At 36.9% G+C, this 22372-nt stretch overlaps 1 protein-coding gene across 6 annotated transcripts in view; it reads left to right on the top strand.

Annotated features, from left to right (window-relative positions):
* The window catches only part of SEMA5A (semaphorin 5A), a 331622-nt gene that overhangs the window by 292714 nt on the left and 16536 nt on the right, over positions 1–22372 (top strand). For all 6 annotated transcript variants that reach the window (XM_054059836.1, XM_054059835.1, XM_054059837.1 and 3 more), the window contains 2 exons: positions 1693–1918; positions 12345–12563. In XM_054059836.1, coding sequence (XP_053915811.1) covers positions 1693–1918; positions 12345–12563 — 445 coding nt within the window. The remainder of the gene's footprint in view (positions 1–1692; positions 1919–12344; positions 12564–22372) is intronic.

Raw genomic sequence — 22372 nt, 5'->3', positions numbered from 1 at the left:
CTGCATGCTGTATTGATAAGACTGCTTCTAGAGTTCCAAGTAAACTTTTTTCCTTTTAAACACAGGACACAGTCTGCTTGGTGTTTGTTGTCTTTTGATCCAGAAACCAGTCAAGGCTGAAATGCAGATCCCAGAAAGGTAGAGCCAGTCCTCTGTGCTCTAAAGGGATCCTCTAAAATGGCCCTTTAGTATGACTCATGTGGTCACTGTTACAGTTATCAACAGGTTTTAAGATGGGAAAGGACTTTGCACAGCCTTGAGGAACAGGAATAGTCCAGCTGAAGTCTTTGGACTAAGATCTTTCTCGTCTGAAACAAACTTGGCAGTTTGTTACAAGTCCACCTGGCCTCAGAATATGAGAGTCTTGAGCATAGTGCTGGGTTCTGTGGTGCATTGCTGTGTTAGTGGGACAGGGGTTTCTGGGGAATAATATTCTTCTCAACTCTGACAGATAAATTAGAAAAGCTTTCAGACAAAGAAGCTTATTTTAGATCTGAAATAGCAACAACACACTCAAACCAAAATAGCCTTAGTGGATATGGTAATAAGTTAGACTGACTGAGAGAACTGGTAGTGGAGTGAGGAAAGTATGAGATAAAAAGACTGTTATCACCATGGGAGAGAGAGGAGCAGGTAATCTATTGCTTGTTGGAACATGGGGTAGGGATTGTGATAGAGGGAGGTTGTACTATGTGATAAAACCATTCTTTCTATTGTGTCCGCATTTTGAAGTGTTTAGTGGAACTGCAGACTTTAGCAGGCTCCTTCTGAGAAGGTACCCTCCACTGTGTATCTCTCTCAGAGGTCAGAGGTAGAGAGATCATTTAAAAATAGTGCCAGTCATGCCTATTTCTTTTTGTCTTTAGTAATTTGTCATTGGGAATTCATTCTGATCTATAAAAGTTGTTTAAATTCATCCATATGGTTTACAAAGCACTTGTATCAGAGGAAGTATATTGTGCTCTGCGAAATGAATGGACAGGGCCTACAGATCTTGATGATGCTCATGAGAAGACTTACATCGTGAGGCCTGAGAATATTAGCAATTCTGCATTTGTTTCTCAGGTGTAGTCTGTTCCCTCTGGTGGCTATCAGTCCACAGGGAATTTGCTTCTGATCATAGGTTTCACAATGCTGGAGCTATGAGTAACGTGGACCTCGGGGTGCTAGATTCTGTAATAGAAAATAATTTTTGTTTATTGCCCTTTTGTAACACGTAAGCAACATACAAAACGGACAGTGGTTCACTTACTCATATGCCACTGGATTTTATAAAGGAATTTTTTGCTTGTTTGTGACTTGAACTTGCAGTTCATCAGAATTCCTCTTAATTGAAAGCTTTAACATATTTAGCTACCCCTAATTTAAGGCCATTAATTTTTAAAGGATTTGCCTTATTGTGGTACTTATAGTGTTCAGCTTACTGGTTTTATGGATGTAGTAGATCTAATTTGTAGTGGTATATTATTGCTTTTAGCAGTGTGATATGGTATTGTGCTTGCCTAGAACTGGAAAAAAACGTTTTCAGTTTGAGACTGGAATTAAATATTTATTGATGATCACTGCTATTGGAAATGCTGGAATGAATATCAGAGGCTTTTTTATTGGTTGGATTTTTGTCTGTTTTGAGGGTTTGTGGCATTTTTAAAAGCATATTTAACAATTATATTCATTGTGACTATTTTCTTTCAGGAATATCAGCCTTGTAACACCAATGCCTGTCCAGAGTTAAAAAAGACAACTCCTTGGACACCTTGGACCCCAGTCAATATTTCAGACAATGGCGGCCACTATGAACAACGTTTCCGATACACCTGCAAAGCACGCCTGCCTGACCCAAATTTGCTGGAGGTGGGAAGGCAAAGGATTGAAATGCGTTATTGCTCCAGTGATGGCACCAGTGGATGCTCGACAGATGGTAAGCAAAGCTACAGTGGCTACATGATGCCATCTGCTAGTGAGGGGTCTGCAGTTCCATTTTCAGCATGGAGTGGAAGTTTTCGCTTGCTGACATTTTGCATAATGGAACTGATAATGAAAAGGAAGATATAATGATCATAACAGGAAATCTAGCCTCTATTTCTTCTAGATGTAGCTTTATTTGGACTAATCAAGTGTCTTTTACCACTGATTATGAGATGTGACAGATTATTTTAATACTTTTTACCATAATCTGCAAGCCATGACATGGCAGCCCAGTTATCAAAAGACTGTGTCACCTCCTTATACTCTCTTGGGTTTTTACTGAGGGAGAGTTTGTGTAATGTATTTGATCAATATTTAGCTAGAATAAGTATCATTGATGCTGAGAAAAAACTTTTGGCTCCGTAATTCTAAAGTGACAATTGTAAGATTCATGAAAGTTTTTAACTAAATAGTTTATGAACTGGATAGTTTCTATTACTAAAGTCTATGTCATGCTATTGCTAGCAATTTAAAGTTCTATATATTTCTAAGATGGAAAACTCTGCTCCTTCAAAATAATTTCAACTTTAGATGACTTTAAATTGGAATTATTTTATTTCAGATTTTTTTCTCTCCCTGTCAGTAATACATAGTTCTGTTTCATTAATTATTCAATTTGATCTATATATCAGTGTTTCTTTTGAATCGTTATATTTTACTTATATGATCCAAGGAAATACTGGTTTTTGATTATTATAGTTTAATATTTATAGATCTACTTTCCACTTACATAGCATTTTGTGTCTTCACAACACTCAGGTTAGCTGAAAAAAAGGTATAAGTGAAGGCATTTGGCTCATCTAAGGCTACAAAGAGAGAATGGTCTCTGAGTCCTTGGGCTTTCTAATTCTCAATATTTTTTTCGGACAGATCTGCTATTGTGAAAATTGGTGTTAAGCATTTCCTACCTGTATTTCGCTTACGTGGCAAGGTTTTGGTGGTAGGAGGGGCTGCTGGGGTAGATTCTGTGAGAAGATGCTAGAAGTTTTCCCCATGCCCTTTGGCCTGTGTAAAGCCTTCATTGATTCACTTGATATCTGTGCCTCTTCGGAGGGGGCAGGATGTTAGTATTCTTTTAAAGAAATACATAGTATTGAACTGCATGAAATAATAAGACAAAATCTGTGGTACCCTAGATAAGACTTAGTTTCATGCTCTGTGCTGTTCCCACTTCAGGTAATCTACGGTCTCCAATGTTTATTTGTTAGGTCTGGATAGCCATCAGATTTTGGCATGTAGCCACTCTTGTAGCAAATGTTTTTTTGCTATTCTCCTGTTTTCATCCAAATTAAATTTCAAACTAGCAATTAGCAAAGATTTTACTCTGCTAGGATTGGTGTATGACCTACCATTCTTGTCCTAAATAAGACTTTGTGTGGAGGTGCTACTTTTTGCTGCCTCCCAGCACTTTGACGTTTATGATACCTTTTTAAAATTTCATAAGATTAAATCAGAAAGACAATATTTTTTCCCACCAGAAAGTACAGAATTAGGAATTTTATCACAACATCTAGAAGCAGATTTACAGAAGAATCTACGTGTACTCTTGTCTGATAGCTGAGATGTCAGCACTTGAGAATGGGAGTATCCGAAAGCCAACACACTACTTAGAGAGTAGGTTAGTAGGGCAAATCAGTGCAAGAGCCAGTTTGTCCTACATCACATTGCTTCAAGGAAATTAAGCACAGAAGCACCTTTCTTAGCTCTGAAGTCATGATCATAAGCCCTCTCCTGGTGTTGGATGCATAAACTGACCCTTACAGAATATAGTCAGAAGTAACAGTGTCTACGTTTTGTTAAATAAAGTGTTCAGACAGAGTTCAAGTGGGTTCAGGTGCATTCTTTGCTTAATTAGCTGGAAGATTTTTCTCTCACTTCTGAACATCAGATTCCTGAATTTACTCGTGTTGTAGCTTATTTGTTGCATCTTGCTGAAGCTGCTACTTTGCTTCATTTTGAAATAATTAATCATTGCTCCAATGTATAGGAGTGACCCTGTTGCACAGTAATTGAAATGTTCATCTGGGAGAGAGATGTTTTGCTGACTAATCCCAGAACTACTGAATATTTGAACACTTTATATTGAGTAGTTGACAGGGCAGAAGCTATTATACATCAGTCTGTTCTTCTTAGTGAGTGCCCTCATAACTTTGTCATTAATTCGTGTGCGTTCTTCTGACTCTTTTTGGCCAGTGCGTCTTCAGTTATTCTGTAATGCAAGGTCAAACCCAACCGGTGTTCCAAGTGGTTTCATTAACCGATATGATTCTGGTGAAAAGATTTATTCTTGTGTCTCCTTTAGCCACATTTTATTTTGAGCATGTTTACTAGCGCATTTTCTGATTAGGGATGTCACAACAGTATGGAGTGGAAAATTTTGGGGAGGGGTACTGTTTTGATTTGCTGATCTGACGAAACTTACTGACTGCCTCTAAACTGCAGGATTCAGAGCCAATTTCCTACTCCCAGGTTTAGATTTGGGTCCACACACCACCCCTCTATTGCTCCTTGATTTCATGGGAAGAAAATACATGAATAAGAATCATATCATGTAGCTTTTGGAATGGAAGGATATCATGAGAATGAGAAACCACTACTTTTGGCACATACCTTCACAATTTCTGGCTAGATAGCAAGGAAACATAAGGAAGTCATAACTGACTTCCACCTGACCAGAGCCTAGATACTGTGAAACATACTTTTCATTATCTACGTGTTAAACTGTAACATTTTGCTGGCTTTTATAGAAAGATTAATATTGGTATAACACGCTTGGCATAACTCGTTACCAAAAATATGTTCTGCAAAGATCAGTTTTCTGTTCTTTGCAGAAGACAGACATTTATTAGAAATTTTCTCATTGACTAACAATTAAACATAGACAATCCTTCTAATTTCAGTCAAACATTCTGAAAGTGTCTTTTATTTGCCTTTTTCCTTTTTAATCTTTTTTTGGGGGAGGCTAAAGAGAGTGAGAAGGAAGAATAAAATCTGAAGAAAGGTCACAGATTCCTTAAAGGAGAAAAAGGCACCTGGAAACTTGAACTTAGATTTCCAGTTGTCACTGCTTTCTCTACGCCAAGCTTAAAATAATAGTTATTTTTGAAGGCAGAATGTAATTTTATCTGAAATACTGGTTTAGTGGATATGATCTCTTGTGAAGAGACTGATTAAGTGCAGTGTTACCCACAGGAAGTCTACAGTGCATTCAGAATTTAGTACAGACTAAAACAGGTGCCAAATATCAGTACTGTCCTGTAATCAGGAGGAGTACATGTTGAGATGTTATCTTTTATACTGTCTTATTGAAGATAGGAGGCGGTATTCCGAGATAAGAACAAAATGAATTGTGGAAGTTAAAACTGAATTTGATGACAAATTCAAGTTTGATTGACAACAAACAACCCTTCAGTAGATCTTTGTGATTACATGTTTAAACACAGAAAAGTTATATACAAGAAATAAAGTGGTAACATAAAATCCTCCATCTGTATACTGTTCGTTTTATGTTAATATACTATCTTTACATTGCATTAATGTTTGACATTGCATTTTACCATTTAAATTTTGCTAAGTTTGAAGATTTATAAGATTTACAAGTTATCTAGGCCTGAAGTTATATAACTTTTGTGCTCCAGTTATAACTGTCAAATATTGTAAAATGTCTTCAGAAAGGGACAATACTCAAACAATCTTTGATTATCCTTGTTACCTCCTGCACTTTAAACAATGTTTCATGCTGTCATTGAGAAATGAATCAGGATGCTTGAATTCTGGCTCCAGATCATCTTTTCCCAAAGTTATGAACTAAGGCTGCTTGGATAACTGAATTTTCTTTGCTAGGTTTGAACAAGAGGACATAAGGCATAAATCGGTCAAGTGATGCAATTTATAACTGTCACTGCTACTTCTCTCTTATTTAGAGCTGTATCCCTTAGCTACAGGCTAGAATAGAGAATTATTATAAATATATGTCCTTTATTAGAGCCTCATTTTTAGGGCAAATTAATTGAGCTCGACAAGGAATGTTGGTTGCAGTCTCAGGTAGAATCAGAACAACTGAAGTTTCATTACAGGCTTTTGCAAAGGCAGTTTTTTTCCTCCTGTACTAGTCAGAGCAGGTGACTTTCATGTTAATATGTCTCCAAATAGGATTAATTTCTGATGGACTTATAAGACTACTCCAATTCAACTAAAAAGTTTTTAAAAATTACTTTGAAATTATCAAATCATCTTGTTTTAGATCAGAATTATGTAATTTAATTGTACTTTTTTCTCTGTTATGTATGCTTGCTAAGTACAGTGGAAGTAAGTCAGCAGCAAATCATTGCTGGTTTCTCTGTAATTTTTCCTATGTTGAACAAAGCCTAAGTGCTTAAAATGAGAAAACAGCCTTTTGTTCAGATGTCAATTCATATTTTCTGAATTCCCTGGTCTTAGAAGCCGATGGTAATTTTGTCGAGGAAATCCCTGTTGCTTTTACTGAAGTTTTTGCAGTACTTGTTGCTACTTGTGGAAATTTTTACTTCAGATTTTTTTGCATAGGTGCCCTTTTAAAATTTAAAATTTTACTGGGATTAATTAGTTAAATTCCCTTTTCTAGACTCAGCATGCAACAGTTTATTAATTGAGCATGGCTTCTAAAGAACTGAAAATAAGCCTGTTCATAAACTGCAGGCTGAATTCATACAATCTAATCATTCACAGGGCTGTCAGCGAATCATAGGCTTTCTGAGAGTGATTTAGTTTAAAGCATTTGAATGATGAACCTGTCATAAATGCCAGATCTGAATTTGATTCACAGCTGTTCTGTCTGTCTTAGGAAAACTATTCATTAGTTCGTTGATGATGCCATGACTGATCATTCTTTCTGCAGATTTCACAACTATTTCTTTAGACAGACTTTAAATAAGGAGAGATTAGGTGTTTTTTCAAGTGGACTTCTTTTTTTTTTTTTTACTAAGCCGAGGGCATTGGCCCTTGCATTCTGTTTTACCCAGATATTTTCATCTTGGGGGCAATAAATTCAGAAATACAGATGACTTCATGTTGTTTTCTGTAGGGTGGCACAATCTGGTTTCTGTTCTTGGAAGTGGATGTGGAAAAATTAGAAAATGACTCAAATTGCAAACAGAGGTGGCAAGCAAGAAAATCAAAGTTTAATGAGAAAAGTATGAGTTTTCATAGTTTCATGCCCCTTAATCTGAAAGATTATGATGCTTTTATATTTGTACCTTCTCCTATTGAAATTGATGTAAACTGTGATAGAGATAGGACTCAGTTCTATATAGCCGCTTACTTTCTGAAGAAGTTTTTGCTGAAGAAATTCTATGGTGTAATCCTTTGGGTAGTATTGCATTCCTTCCCTTGCCCCGTGTCTCTGACACCACCTCAATTAATAAACAGGACATCTTAGCTGAAGGACTCGGTGGTCTTATTCTCCATCAATTTTCCATAGCTTAACAAGTTATTACATATCCATTGGCCAAAGAAAGGAAGGGGTGGTTGGACTTCCCATTTACAACAGACTCTTTGTATGTCTTCTTTTTTATATGTATATTTACATATGTGTGTGTATATATATGTATTTATAATACATGTATATGTTCATATGTATTTGTGTGCTTGTATGTATATGTGCCCAATTTATTGGATTCTTCTCATGGTAGTATTATTTACCCTAATGACTCATCCATATTGGCTTTTCAAAATAGCATGTGAAAGTATCAATATTCTAATACTAAAAAAAATTGTGTTGTGGTGCCTTTATTACGTATTAGCTGTCTAGGGTATTGAACAATTTATATTTAAAAGACACAGCATGAATTGAGTTGTAACGTAGTGAAAATGTCTCAGAAGCACAAAGTCCTGAAATTGAAGGGAATTGTTACAGAATGCTATCTCATTACCTTAATTTTCAACTGTCCTCTTTTCTCTCAGATTTCTTCACTAATATCTGTTATATATTGTATCTGCTGCTATGTTTATTTCCAATCATTATGTTCAAGTCACACTTCTTTTCCATTATCTGTGAAGGAGATATTTACAGTTTTAGTAGAAATGTGGAGGCTGCATTGATGAGATTGTCACACAGAGTGAGTTTTCTGTCACTGCCAAAGGCGCTCTTTAAAATTTTGTGTTCAAAGGGGCAGCCGTTTTGTGCCTTGCCATCTTCTGAAAGAAATCATTTTTCTTTTCCTTTTCCTTAATGTGTCTGAAAGAACCACCTGCCTAGTTTCTTTCCTCACATCTTCAGAGGCCTAAACTCTCACAATACTCAAGAAAGATCTTTAAATTAATCTATAAAACAGATTTATAATCCATCTGTTCACGGTGTTCTCCTTTTAAAAGAAGTTGCAAGTAACTTCTGAATACGATCAGCAAAGAAGATTTTAGGTATGGGAAGTATGAATATGCAAGAATAATAAGAAAACAGTCATGTCTTGAATAATCAGTAAAATCTCCTTGTTATTAGAGGAAAATGATCATGTTTAGTTTTCGTAAGAATCCAGGTAAAAGTAGCGCAGGGGTCAAGATTAAATAATTTCTACCTCTTTTTTTTTTTCTGTTGTACCTAAATATCACTGATTCATCTAAGTTGGAAGGGACTTCTTGAGGTCATGTAGTGCAATTCCCCTGCTGTATTATCGTCACCTGGTACTGGTTGCCCAGGACCTTGAAAAGCCAGGTTTTGAATATCTGCACAGCCTCTGTGGGCAATCTGTTCTAGTATTTGAACACAGTCACAGTGAAAACATGTCTTTTTGTGGTCGGATGGAATATTGTAATATTGTGTATTTTAATTTGTGCCCATAACCTCTTGTCCTGTTGTTGGGTACTACTGAGAGGGGCCTGCATCCCTCTTCTTTATTCCCTGTCCATCAACTATTTATACAGATTGATAAGATCCCCCTGAGCCTTCTCTTCTTCAAGATGAACAGTCCCACCTCTCTCATCCTCTTCTCATATGAAAGATGCTCCAGGCCCTTAATCATCCCTTGCGCCTGGCCCATATTTTCTTCAGTAAGTCCATATCTTCCTTGTATTGCAGAGCCCTGAACAGGGCCAAGCAGTCCAGATGGGATCTCAGCAGGGCTGAGTAGAGAAGGATCACCTCCCTTGACCTTCTAGCAAAGTTCTTCCCAATGCAGCCCAGCAGACTGTTGGCCTTCTTTGCTACAAGGGCACATTCCTGGTTCACTGGTAGCTTGCTGTTCAGCAGGGCTCCAAGATCATTCTCTGCAGACCTGATTTTCTAGACGGTTGACTTCAAAATACCGTTGCATAGGGTCGTTCCTCCCCAGGTGCAACAAATTGCATTTCCCCTTGTTGAACTCTATGAGGTTACTCTCTGCCTAGTTGAAGTGTGACACAACCTTCTGGTGTGTCAACACACTTGGCAGTTTTGTATTATCAGCAAACTTGTCCAGGTCATTAATGATGGTGTTAAACAGGATTAAGACCCAGTACTGACCACTGGCATACATCACCAGTGACTTCTGCAACTAGATTTCATGTTACTTATCACAGCCCTCTGGGCCCAGTTGTTCAATCCATTGTTCAGCAAGGTTTCAATCCATTGCACTGTCCACTTATCTAGCTTTTTTGACTTGTCTTTCTGGAAGTTTTGGGAGACAGTGTCAAAACCTCTACGAAAGCTGAGATAAATAACATCCACTGTTTTCTCTTCATCCATGAACCAAGTCATCTCATTGTAAAAGGCTATAAGGTTACTTAAGAAATATATATTACTATATTTCCAGAATGTACACTGATCTTCTTATTTTTGATGTCATTACTGTCATAATGATAATTTTTTTTATGTGCATTTTCTGTCTGAAGAGAAAACTCTAAAAGCCCCTCTGTAAACACCATATGAATTACTGTAAAACTGTGAAAACATTGCTCCTTGTAATAATTTTTTTAATGCCTTGGAAAGAAGAAAACACAGGGCCACTTGCTGCAGACCAGATTCCACATTGAAAAGATTCTTTAGAATATTCTTCTGTTTCAGAGCTAAAGTATCTCAGAACGTTCCCTTACAAGATTCCCTCTCCACTCCTCAGTTTAAATTGCAAGAAATCTTATATCATAATGGCAAATAAGGTCACACATTTTCCTTAGGACTGGAAAAAACTACACCTGTCCTGAAAAAATGTCTTCAGAATATCCTAGGATTTTTATGAAGTGATGCACACTGCAGAGTTTTATGGGGAAAATTACTGATAATCTGGTCTAATTAACATTTTTCCCATTGTTTACATTGATATTAATTTAATTAAAAAACCCTTAATTTTAAATTCTCATATTAAAAAATACTATTATTTTGGTTTCACAGCTCACTGTGGTCATAAGATGGGCATTTCCAGGACCAAAGTTATACAAAATTGCAAAAAACCTTTTAAAGAGCTGGAAAGTGGACTTGTATTTCTAATTTCATACTGTTTCTCTATACATGCTCTCTTTTTTGATTTGAATGTATGTCATAAGCATTGAAATACTGCTTTTAATGTGTGTGATAGAATCTGGCTCAGCAGGAGAGAAATAGTTACCCTCTGTAATCACTGAAAGTTTTTACCCATTTTTAGTCATTTTTATATTGCTGTTTTGTTGGTTTTTTATTAATTTCATCAGTTTCTTATTATTTCTGTATTGCTGCATCGTCATGCCAAAATTGCCATTTGTTATCAAGTGTTGAATAAAAATACACAAAATCTCATCTGCTTTAGGGGGATTGTGAATGCACTTCTCAGGGCAGAATTTAAGCAGTAGTACTAACACCGTAAGCACAGTTACCAACAGGGCATAAATGTTTCACTACTGGACACTATGAATGAGGGGTTCTTCCATTCTGGTTATCCAGATTACTAGTCCTGTACAGTGCAGGATTTCTGTTGGGCAGCCTCTTCACAGTACTATTTGTAGATGTTTTCAGTATGTGATTCAGTCCATCTTGTTTCTTTAGCTCCATTTGATACTCTCGCAGTACCTGTGCTAGTGGGATAGCACTTAAAACGATTTCTTAAGAATAAAAGTTTGTGCCACAGTTTAAGATGCAAACAACCTCCTGCATTTCTCCACTGTTGATGATACCATTCATCTGAATTTATATTAGCCATACTAAAGCTCTAGCATAAGCAAGCAGCCACATCCTCGGCTGTTTTAAAAATCATTCATGGGAACTTCTCTCATCATGACTACTTAAATAAGGGCTTGTAATAAAAGCAGCAGTTAGTGGTCTACTTATCATAGAGTTTCCAGTGACAGTAACACTGGGGAAGGTGAACTGCTTTGGCAATGGTAGGGAATCCTAGTAGTATTGCTGGAGATGCTTAATAGTGATGCTTAGAGGTAATGCTACAATTCAAGAATAAGTTGGGCTGAGTACAGTTGAAGGAGCCTTTTTCCACGCAGGACCAAACCTGAAAGCAACAAAGATATTCAGATTGGCTGCATATTATTGGAACTTCACTCAGAGTTACAGCCAGGCATATTGGTTCACATTGGTTCACAAGGTTCTGTGTGTTCTCCTTTCACTGATAAAGAGTAGACTGTAGTCTTTGTTGCTGTTTCATCTGATGCCTTTCCTTGGTACCAAACTCATATAGAAAAGATGTTTTCCATTTGCCAGGTAGCTATTTTAACTAGGAAGTATTCTATCATGTGTGTCTCCAAAAGTCTAGTTTCCATAGCTTATATGTAGTTGGGAACACTTCCACCTGGTGGAAAAGAAACTGTTTTTTAAAGTGGCGAAGTATTGCTCTTCAAAAAAGGACAGTTGCACTAGACTTTGTGGAATTATTGCTGTATGCTGTCTGAAGTCTGACTATGATTAGGATAAGCACAGTGCACTGCTTTCTAGGGTACCCCTGAGCCTCTGGGCACAGCAAGCTCCGGTGGAGGCAGGCTGGGTGGATTGAGCGAACAGAGCCCTGCAGTAGGACTAGAGGAGGTAGCTTGGTAAGTGATTACAGGCAGCTCAGTCCCGTCTTCTGTGTCACCTCTAAAACACAAGCAATAATACCTCTGTAATGTATGTGGGGATTTTCTGATGACAATCCTTGTGCGAGAGAGAGAGAATTTTTGTCATCCTTAGGTGGAGTAAATTTGCATTAGTTCAGTCAGTGCAGCTGTAACACTTTGGCTAAAAAGCTGCATCTAAGTCTTCACTGTAGTTCTGTGCAAGTAATTATGACATTTCTATTATGGAAGAGATTCTTGAGATGAAACTAGGGTTTGGATTGTGGGCTAAAGGGCAAGGTCTTCCTGGTCGTACTACAATTAGAAGCCTTGGAGTAAATTTGAAGAGGAAAAGGTTGTTTTGGGATGAGATACCGTTTTAATTCAGTATTGGTTTTTTTCAATCTTTATTTTATTAGGAATATCAGGGGATTTCCTGCGTTCTGGACGATATTCTGCTCATACCATCAATGGTGCCTGGTCACCCTGGTCTCCGTGGTCTCAGTGCAGTCGTGACTGCAGTAGAGGTATACGGAATCGCAAACGGGTTTGCAGCAATCCTGAGCCCAAGTACGGAGGACTACCTTGCCTTGGCCCATCTCTAGAGTACCAGGAATGCAACATTTTGCCTTGTCCAGGTAAGAGTCAATCCAAATGAGAGAAGTACACAAAAATAGAATAACTCATCTTCAAGGGTAGATTCTGCAATAGTTAATTTTGGGGTTTTTTTAATTTGTTTGGGGTTTGCTTTCTTTTTTGAATAAACTATATCTCAAATTTACCTTTAATAATGTAAGTAGATTTGGGTAAGATTTCCAAGTGGTGTCAATCACTTTATTGTCAACAGTTTTAATAGCTATATCTTTTTTTTCACTTGCTAGACTTATATTGTAAAAACATAATTTTAATAAGTATACTTATAAAAGAAAAAAAAGTAAGAAATCTAGCAGATGTGAGAAATCCGGCCTAGTCTTTATTTAAACTCAAAATATTGTTTTCATCACAGTGGTTGCTGGCATTAAATCTGTGCTCGCGTTTGAGTGTAGAGCCTCTAGCAGATAATCAGTTGAGGACTGATCAACAAAGTAGATGGTATCTCTAGTAGGCAATAAAGATTATTCTTGGAATCTTGAGCTTCTCCTTCATTGAAAGTTGTTTTATGCTTCGATAAAAAGGGTTGCAAGTAGAATATATGTCTTCAAGAAACTACTTCGGGTTATAAATCATTGTACCTTAGACATTTGATAAAACAAAATCTTAGTTTCAGACGCCTCTCGCCCTTCATAAAACAGACATCCAAATTCAGAAACTTTTGAGCTCTGCAGGAGCTTTGTGAAAAAAGAAAAGGGATGGGTATAGGATAACACATGATGAAAAGAAAGTACAGTTAGAATAGGAGGAAAGAATTAAAGGTGTGAAAGAATAGAGAGGAAGAAGGACAGTAATTTAGAGACTCAGTTCTTTCTAGTATCAGCAATTAAATTTAGAAATAAGATTTGATACATCTTTGATTGTATTAATTATGTATAACAATGCTGCATATTTTATTATTGAAGACAGAGCTTTTGGCATTTATGCAATATACATATTACATATACATATATAACTATGGTGAAATGTGTGTGTGTTTATTTGTCTATGTCTATATATATCTATATAGTTACAAGTTAAAACTGTGTTCCCTAAATAATGGGTATTTTTTTAATAGGAGTATTTCATCCAATCTTACCATTGCAGTACTTTCCCTAAGCTTTGTAAGCCCTTTGACAGTCACTGTCTATTCTTTGAATCAAAATCTTAGTAGGCCTGGGTTTTCCTTTCAGGAGGACACAGTTTCTTGAAAAATGTACTTACAGCCTGAGCTGAACCTAATATGTTTTGGTAAATGTCCCACAAGCCCAGCAGCTCTGTGAGAGCTCTAGCTGCTCAGTGAAAATGACTTTCTCTGCAGTTTAATGGCTAATGGGAACAGTAGGATTGCTTGGAAATTTGAACACCTCAGACAGCCCCCTGAGGCATTCAAGTCTCCAGCTCTCCTGCTGGTGGGCAAATCCAAAGGGAATTTCTGTTGGGTATCCCTGCCTCAGTCTAGATGAACACCCATTGAGCCATCAAGGTTCTGAGAGAGGCACTTCAGCACAACAAGCCAGCATTTGCTGGTGAAACTTTCTTGGTGCATTCAGGGAGGAGCTTTAAATACTCACTGAGTAGCTTCTCTAACTGTTGGTATAAGTGTCTGAGGAGATCAAGAGAACAGACTACATGCTCCTTTTAAGCTTAGATGCATAATTAGTGAAAGGTAGCCATATTTTCTAAACCAAGCAACGTGGGAGAGAAGCGAGAACCAACCGTTTTCAGAAAACTGTAAAACTATGAACCTCTGCACATTTGCACGGCCCCAGTGCATGCTCGATCGAATTCATAGTTCCCAAATCATAATGCTTTGCTTTTCTTGAATAATAAAATTATAAACAATTCTATTTCATGTGGCTGTACTGTTCATCTGTGAAAAATTTTGAAAGTTGTCAGTAATGCATTAGGTCAAAAATTTAGAAGACCATTGTAGTAGCATGTGCAAGCATCCCCAGGCATGCATGCAGTAGTAGGTGAAGCAAGCTAGAAGGTAGCACATCCTCAGCTCTTTTTTCCTTTGCAATGGGAATCCCTCCATGAAACGCTGCCTTCAGTTTTCTTTTAAGGAGGGGAGTTGTGTGGTAATAACTAACAGCTCTGCTTGCAAGCCTTGAGATATCTGGTTGTATAATATCACCACACTGTTGTAACTGCAGTGTATTCATTAAACAGGCCCAGGTTATCTATAAAATGGGTCAGATTTGTTGTTCATCCCTTGCTGTTGATTCTTAAATTAAATGCCGTCTTGAATTTTGTTGGATATTTTCAAAGTTAAAATAAGTTAAAAGGTTTCAGAAGTGGTATTTTTAATCAGCTCTGTAGCTAGTGCACCATTACATTTTTTGAAGGAAATATCTCCAACCAGTAAAACACATAGTTACGTGGACATAAGTTTATAGTAGAGATCTTTTAAGTTTATGAGTTAGCCAATACTCAAAACTAAAATACAGTAAGAAGTAAGGTGGAAGTTGAAATTTTGCTTTTAATAAAAATTACTCTGTCTTCTGCTGTCTCCGAATTTGAAAATACTTTTAATTATCAGTTGGTATGAAGTGCAGTGGGCCTTTCTGAAGCAAGAAGGGATGTCCTAATACGTCTGATAATTTTCTTCAGAGACAAGTTTCATTTTTCTTTTTAGTGCAAAGTAAATTTTGATAAAGATGTAGAGCTTGAATGAAGTATTTAGATGTGTGATAGCCTGAGAGGAATCACAAAATTCCTCAGCTATAGAAACACTGTTTGCCAGCAATTAAGAAGAAATGTAAGGGGCTAAGTCAGATCTCAGATAAATCTGAAGGGAAAACATTGCAAGCGGTAGATATAATTGATTTTTTTTTTCCTTTAAGACATAGGAGAATAAAAAATGACTGCAGAATAAGGCTTATCCATTAATTAGACCTGATTATAAATTTGTAGAAAGGGATTTTTTTTTTTAATTAGAGAGGCATGCTGATGAAAATTAATTGTCTCCATTTTTAATGAAATTCACAGAAAGTTAAATCGGTATGTGAACATGAACATCTATTAGGCTGACATTCATGAGACCTCATCAAGAAAGAGGAGACATAAACAATAGATGGATGAAGAGCCTTAGGTCCAAGTCCACGTGTGCAAACCTGTCAGACCCCACAACAGGGATGGTAAAAGCCAGTAAAAGAAACCATGCTCGAGTCACTTTTTAGCCTTCTCATTAACCACTGTGCTAGGGACTAGATTTCATTTTCTGGGTGCTTAAATTTAGGACGGCTATATAAAGTCATTCCTATCCTAACTATCCAAGCTGAGTTTCTGAAATGTCCCTGTTAGGCTTTGATCACATAGACATTGCAGGCATTTATAAGAAAGGTAATATCTTATCATGATATTGACTATAACCTCCTCACATGGACTATAGGCTGTAGATAGAGATGCAAGGACTGCATAGGGGTAAACACGTCAGGTGCTTCTTGGCACTGTGAGCATCAAGAAGAACAGGGACTGGGCATGGTTTGCTCTAGCCTGTGTGAGTGAGGAGCAGACAGAAAGGAATGTGAGGAGATTTTGTTCTGACCTCAACCCAAAAGTAGCAGCCATAGTACTAGAAATAAAAATGCATCTAAGAAGAATTCCAAGATTTACCTGAGCGCTCTCAGGTTAAGGACAGCTTCACATGCTCCCTGCTGACACACAGCTATTTAGTCATGCTCCAGCCCAGTCATTAGCTTCCCAGGGTTATTTCAGTTGGTAGAAAGGAGCAAAATGGCAGAAATAAAGAAACCAAGAAACCTCCCTGTTAGTGAAGGCTCAGGTTCTGCTTTGCTCCCTGTTTTGTTTATTGGAGACAGGATCAAACACTAATGATGTAAACTGCTGAGAAAGATGAGTGACAGAGAAACATAGTGGTATTAAGTCACACTGAAAGTCAATAGAACTTTATGCTTCTAAATCAGTTAATCTGGGCTCAGTGTCATCCTGGAAGACACTAAGTGCTCTGAATGACGGACACAAAGAATACACCCATGGAACAATCACCAAGTGTACAAAACTCCCTTGTCTGGTTAAGTGTCTCACAGCATTGCTTTAAATATACTTATTAATATATTAATAGCCAGTAAATTATGGTTAAATGTACTGCAGGACCCCAGAACTTTAAAAGAATACTGAACCAGCTAGAACCTGCCTTCAGCAGCTACTAATAAATCTTTCTTGAGCATCCAAGGGAGAGAGAAACAGTGCATTTTTTCTCACAGCTTGAAGCAAAATAAATCATCCACTGAAGTGCAGATTGATAGCAGTTACTGAGCAGATTACTTCTTGTTCATAGTATTTGAAGGCTGAATTTATATAGTAAATTGAACAGTGCCAGAAGATTGCCAGAAATTGTACCCATGCCCAAGAATATAATTTGTGTACGTTATGCAAGATTTAGAATGGTCGTTCATACAATTTTTGCTTCATCTATTACTCTCCCAAAGAATCTGCAGAAATAGTTTGGGAGTCAGCGTAGAGTAAGGCCTGTTCCCAGTATTCAGTTGCCATTTGGCCAAGCTACTTTAAAGGCTAAGAGAATTTGCACTGTTGTCTTGCACTAGCAAATTATGCTTTGGCGATGTGCCTCAGCTTCTTTTTGGTGGCTCAGAGATGGGGTGAATAGAGTTGAGCTGGCAAGCACTGAACAGCCTCGATAACTATGGAAAGGGTCTATGAATACTCACTGACATTTTTTTTCTTTGAATTACTAATATGCGGTCAATATGAAAAGAAAGGAATCTATAATTAGAAATATCACTTCTGTTATTCTTGGGGGCTTGTGAGATATTTACATTATGCAGAAAAATAGATGATGAAGAGAAGCACAGTTTGAATGGTAAATTCTGCAAATGTACAAAAATTACAGGAATTTACTAATTGAAATAATAGATTGCCTGAAAATAATCATAACTAAATGTAAGGAATTGTGTCCTACTTCACAATACTACACATCTCTTCAGTTATTACTGTAGGAAAGGACAACTTTTTCTTCATTTTTGTTTTGTTTTATTTCTTGTTGCCTTCTCTTTTATACTTCTGCACAGCAACACTTGACCAAATATGCCTTAATGAGTAGTTTAAAGCATAGCGCCATGCATGTCATTGAGTAGCACGAGCTACATGAAATTCTGTTGTCTCTTTTTCTCAGAATTTGGTGGTGGATCAGAGGAAAGGACAGTTGCCATGCCTTAGATTTGAAATTCTGACATTTTGTGACAATATTTTAGGATTTTACCAGTTAATTGTAATAGTTTTAGTTTGATTTAGTTTTAGTTTGACATTTTGGCTGAGAAAAACAGAATAAATTCATGTATCACAAAATGTGCTAATAACAGTAAAAGCTTTCAGATATACATCCCGAAAGACTATTTAAGTTATTCATGTACCCCCTAAAGCCAGTTATTGTTTGTTGTTTTTTTCATCATTATTGCTTTGGGGGTTTTTCTCCTGTATTTTTTATTCCTTGCAATCATACTTGGCCACAAGCAAACAAGAATATATTTAAAGGAACAGACGGAATTTATCCTACAGGAACTCCCTAAACCAGGGGGAAAACGTTACTCTGGTGTCAATAAAGCTTGTCTCAGAGGCTGCTGAAGCACGTCTCCCTGTACACTGGTCTCTTTAGTCTGCTTCTGTAGGCAGTGAGGAGAGAGCTGACCTGCCCTTCAGAAGCAACTGCAGCTTTTCTGACTTCAGACTCTTAGTTACAGACTGAAACTTGGGTTGATCCTTAGATGTTTTTTATTGTACTTTCCTTAGAAGCATTTGTTTGCCTTCTGTGTTTCTGCATTGCACTGTTGATTGTTTGTTTCATCCAGCATTGCTTTTATGAATAAAAGGTAACTGTAGTATCACAGAAACAAGACTTTGCCTTTGCAGACTATGATGTAAAAATTGCTCTTTCCCACCCTGAAACATATGCAGCGATACCCCACAGGATTAGCAAAAAGCAGTAGACTAAGTGATGTCAAATGGGATGATCGCTGGGTGTCTGGAAGGGAGCTGTTCTCTTCTAGGTCTGTAGGAGAACACCAAGCATTCCCAGATTTAATTTACTCAGCTACTGGGAAGCACACGATCTGCATTTCAGTGGGTGAAAAGAACTACTGCCCCTCTATTTATGGTCTTTTATGCATATGGAAAAGACTGGTGTCTCAGTATTTTTTATTCTCATTTGCTACGCTTTCAAAAAGATGAACATGAAAAGTTATAAAACTAAAGACATACACCAATAAAACCAAATTTTTTTTTTGATTGTTTAGATTTTAAATGAGACCAGACAGTATATAAAAGTGCCTGCAATCCTATCAGTATTCTTTTGAAATCAGGTGAGGTCAGTGTGTCTGCCCATGCTTTCTTCCACTTCCTTGTAAAACTCAAAAGTTTTTGCAGCGTATCCGGTTTACTTAATTGTCTCTTGTAATTTCTCCAGCAGTGTGGATGTTTTATTATGTCCCCAGGAGATGCCATTCCTCTACACTGTTTCTCCCTGATACATCTTCTTCCCTATGTGTTTTTCTTTTTCATTATAGTGAAGAAATATTTATTAACCACAACAACAGCCAGTAGGCAAAAGTGTTTTGCTTTACTATAAAGGAAAGAACATTGTTTGAGAGCACCCTGCTAGCTGACAGGTGTCTTCTTCCAAAAGGGACCAACCTCAGTAGTTTTTAGAAAAGGTAAAGACTCTTTGTATCTTTTTGTGGAATGGCTTTAATGACTTTCTGTTGTCAAAGAGCTCTACAAAACTGTTATGTAAAGAAACTGTAGTGGCTAGAACTTTCCTTGCAGCTGTGTATTTTTCCTCCTATAAGAAGCAGAAATAACATTAAGGACTCCATGACAAAAGGAAGAAAAGAAAAAAAAAAAACAACTAAAAAACAGATGGCGCTGTGTTGCTAAGCAACTTTAAAGAAAGATGAAAGAAACCACAGAGCTCTATTTAGGTCTTGTAAAAACTCAAGCTGTAAATACCCACTCCTTTGATCTTATTTAACCATGATGATGCTTCATCATCCTCTGTCACTGAGAAGGAAAAGTTCTGGGAACAAATAAAAGAGGTAGTTATGACAGTCCTTGAAAGGCAGAGATTTAGGAGGACAGCCTGTCAGCAAGTAGGCACTAAGAAAAATAGTTTTAATTGCAGTGTCCAGCTCAACCATGATCAAATCTAATGTTGTTTATTATATTATGTCTGTCCTTTCACATCTTCTCCAGACCAAATTCTCCCTTTGCATCTGAAGTGTTATAGTACAACCATAGTGACTGCAGTCGTGGAACATGGTGGCATTCTTGGATGTCACATTGATCTCTGTGTTCTCGGCCACCTATAGATAGATGACAGATAGCAGATGGCAGCTTCAAATGCATGCATATTTGTAAATCTCACTCTGGTCCCTTGAAAAATACATAGAAAGTGTTGGGGGTCACTGTCTCCATTTCCATGAACAAGCCACACGTGTTGTTTGCAGACAATTTATCTTCTGCCTAGACAATCTCAGGCTGTCATTCTGTTTCATGGATACACTGCAGCAAAAATGCCTCTGATTATTCACTTGAGCTAGGCAAGGATCACTTTAAATTAAAAAAAAAAGAGGAAAAAAAGGAGTATCTGGAAAGGTAAAGTCTTAATATCATATGAAAAGAATAGCTTAGGTAGCAGCTTCTGCCTTTATTTGTCGTGAAAAAAAAAAAAAAAAGAGAAAAGTCCTGAATAAAAGATGCCATGTTTTGAAATTGCTGTAAAATTGCACAGTATATATTTCACTTACAATGAAAACAAATAACCTGTGGCTTTCTTTGATATGAGCTTGCATAATACTACATTAACAGCGTTATCTCAGGCAAAAAGACATATTTGTTTTCCAGTGACTATATGAATAACAGAACAAGTCAACCACTCTACTGAGATGCAGTATTTCTTTATGATACTTGATATAAAACTCTCTCACACATCTGTATAGTTAGATGATTTGGCTGATAAATATATCCTGGGAAAAAAACTTAGAAATCATTGCATTCCTTAATAATGGAAATAACTTATTTAAATTACATACTTGGAGTATAGTACCACATTCCACGAATCCTGTCTGTCCAATCAGGATATTTAGAGGCCAGATACATTATTTGCAAAAGTTTTTAGAATTATTATTTTTAGCAAGTGTCAACTCTGTGCTTTCTTGGTTAATAGGATAGTATTGCAAACAATGCAGAGAATAAAATGTTATATATTCACAAACTTTGCTTTCATGAGTAGTCAATAGCCTTAGGTGTGCACCAGTGAATTACCTGTTTGATTAGCAGTTGAAAACCTGAGGGTATGCTGTGTCTGAAATTATATTAAAAAATGCATTTGTAAGTTTTAATATCAAAATAACCACATTCTCCTCACTCATTGTCTCACTGCTGCAGCCTTTGCATGGAAATCGTTCTACTCATCTCACCAAGTGCATTTGGGATATACAATGCTCCCAAAACAAAATTAGCATTTTTTTAAGGTTCTATGTTTCAAGCTAAGAGAAAATTTAAGTGCAAATGCTGCACAGATATTTTCTTTTTTAAATTTAGTTTTTTCAAATTTTGGACCCCCCCTTTTTTTTTGTAAGAGATAATTATGGAATAGCATTTCAGTAAACCAGAAGAAACTGGTTTCCTCCTTGAAAGCCTATTTGATTAATTGAGCAGAAAGAATCAAAAGGAGTCATTGTAAAATGCTGGGTGAATGTTTTGGAGTTTTCAGTGACAAGTTATTGTTTCAACAAAGCATGAAGTAATGTCTTACAGGGAATGTCTTAAATGAATACACAGTAAAAATTGTGTAAAGAAAATGTGTACTTACCTAGGATTTTTAAAGGTAGGCAATAATGAGTTTCTGCCTGCTGCTGGTCTGAGCAATGGGAGAAAGAAAAAGGCAAAATTTCTGTTCAGTTTAGGGTTCTGTCGTAAAACAAAACTTTCTTGACACATTCTCTTTATTATACTTAGGCTCCCATTTATTAGTCTTGGTTGAATTACACACTCTTCTAATCTGTTGCAGACACGGTAAATCATTTCCTTACTTAAGTATTAAAAAAACCAAGTGATAACACTTTAAATAGGGGGTTGAAATTAAATGCTTTTTTTTTTAGGATACGAAAATTTTGGAAGTTTAGATTTTTGGTTTTTTTGTTTTTTTTTTTTTTTTGCCAAAAATAATTGAAAGAGAAATAAAAATACTGAGATTCTTAGCAGAGGAAAGGCTGACCCTGGGAGAATAACATCTGACTTTGTCGTGTGAATGCACATAGGAAGCCTTTGGCAGATGGGTTACAATATGGCCATAAATGCCAGAAATACAGCCTGGAGCAGTAGCTTTAAAAACAGAGGCTGCAAAGAAGCCAGTCTAGTGCAGGCAATGAGTAGAAATTTATTAGAAGCCTGTCTAGTGGCCATGCATCGAAATCATCTGAGAAAAGGGATTCCCATGAAATCCATCCTCTGTTTCGGAGGAACCTATGAGCAAACGAGCTGGAAAACAGTTTGACATACTTGAATCATTAAATACTAATAGAGGAAAAAAATATTTATTATTCAGCAACCTGTTTTTGAAATTTAAGTGGCCACTCATTTTCATCATCAATCTCTTGCTTTTTTGAACTACTGCCATCTTTCTGCTTCTGGCCTTTATGCTATAGCTGCATTAATATTGTAACATTATATTGACCACGTGAGGAACCTGAACATATACAAGCCTATGGAACCTGATGAGATGCATCCCAGAGTCCTGAGGGAATTGGCTGATGTGGTTGCAAAGTCACCTTCC

This window comes from Cuculus canorus, chromosome 2 (genome assembly GCF_017976375.1).
Source record: "Cuculus canorus isolate bCucCan1 chromosome 2, bCucCan1.pri, whole genome shotgun sequence".
NCBI classification, from domain to species: Eukaryota; Metazoa; Chordata; class Aves; order Cuculiformes; family Cuculidae; genus Cuculus; species Cuculus canorus.
The sequence above is the reverse complement of the archived record's forward strand: the minus strand, read 5'-3'. Positions and strand labels throughout refer to the sequence as shown.